Source organism: Solanum tuberosum, unplaced genomic scaffold, assembly GCF_000226075.1.
Source record: "Solanum tuberosum cultivar DM 1-3 516 R44 unplaced genomic scaffold, SolTub_3.0 scf00131, whole genome shotgun sequence".
NCBI classification, from domain to species: Eukaryota; Viridiplantae; Streptophyta; class Magnoliopsida; order Solanales; family Solanaceae; genus Solanum; species Solanum tuberosum.
Genome location: NW_006239054.1, coordinates 1,901 through 3,060, shown reverse-complemented (window position 1 = coordinate 3,060; position 1,160 = coordinate 1,901). Strand labels below are relative to the sequence as shown.

At 40.1% G+C, this 1,160-nt stretch overlaps 1 protein-coding gene across 1 annotated transcript in view; it reads left to right on the top strand.

The window, feature by feature from the left end:
* Window positions 1-1,132, top strand: part of LOC102599497 (uncharacterized) — a gene marked incomplete at its 3' end in the record, with an annotated part of 2,986 nt that extends 1,854 nt beyond the window's left edge. Inside the window, exons 2-3 of the mRNA XM_015310239.1 lie at window positions 206-364; window positions 452-1,132. Coding sequence (XP_015165725.1) covers window positions 206-364; window positions 452-1,132 — 840 coding nt within the window. The remainder of the gene's footprint in view (window positions 1-205; window positions 365-451) is intronic.
* Between the last annotated feature and the right edge of the window lie 28 nt (window positions 1,133-1,160).

Here is a 1,160-nt window from a genome sequence, read left to right as displayed (position 1 = left end):
ATCTTTTGTTTTATAATTAAGAGGGAAGTTTGATTTAACCCAAAAAAGGAAAGAAAAAAAGTTCAACCTTTTTTTTAGTTGCTTTCTTTGCTCATACAGCATCTTTTGTCTTTTCATTCACTGTTTTATTCAATTCCATACTTGTGATATGAACTCTCTAAGTTGCTTGACAAAGTACTTGTTCATGTTTATTCTAAAAAAGCAGGTTACGAATAAACGATCGAACCATAAAGTCCCCATAGTTGCTGCTGCATCATTGAACATTGCAGACTTTGCTTCAAAAGCTAGGGAAAAAGAAGAAATTGAAATAGTCATCCCCTTGGATGCCTATAGTGGTGGCAATAAGAGCAACCTTTCACTTTGTGTAAGCAAAACAAATTTGCTTGATCTACATCGATAATCCTTTTTTTCCCTTATTTTTGGTTAACATGGTAGATTTTGTATATGGCAGTTGTCTCTCAATCTTGTTGAATTGGGGAATGCTCACGAAGCCTCAAAAACGATGCCAAAGTTTGTCATGTCTGCTCCAGTATCTCCTTCCCCTGCAGAGGTTTTGTCGACAGACAGAAATGAGCTTTCTGCTTTGAAAGCAGGTCTGCAGAAAGTGAAACTTTTCAAGGGATTATCTACTATGCGACGAAAGAAGGCATGTCATGAAGAGGAGGGCAGTGATGGAAGGAACTCGGTCAGAAGTGATGATACCGATTTGGTATATCCAGTTGACACAGATTCACTCGGTGATTCGGAGGAAGGTGAATCAGATGAAGTGAAGGAGGATACAAGTATGCGGAAGTCATTCAGTTATGAAACACTTGCCTATGCGAAGCATGCTGGTGGATCATGCTACACAAACACGAGTGGCAGTGAAGATGAGGATTTGATCTTTTATAGTCATCACAAATCTGTTGCAGGGCGTGTGTATGCTGAGGGTGCAACTGGAGAAGGTCATAATCAATATTCACAGAACAGTTCAAAACGCAAAATTCTCCCTTGGAGGAAGAGAAAGTTAAGCTTCAGATCTCCTAAACCCAAAGGGGAGCCGTTGTTGAAGAAGCATTATGGAGAGGAAGGTGGGGATGATATAGATTTTGATCGCCGACAGCTTAGTTCATCCGATGAGTCTTCTTCAGGGGTATGTCTCCATCTTCTCTTACTTCCGT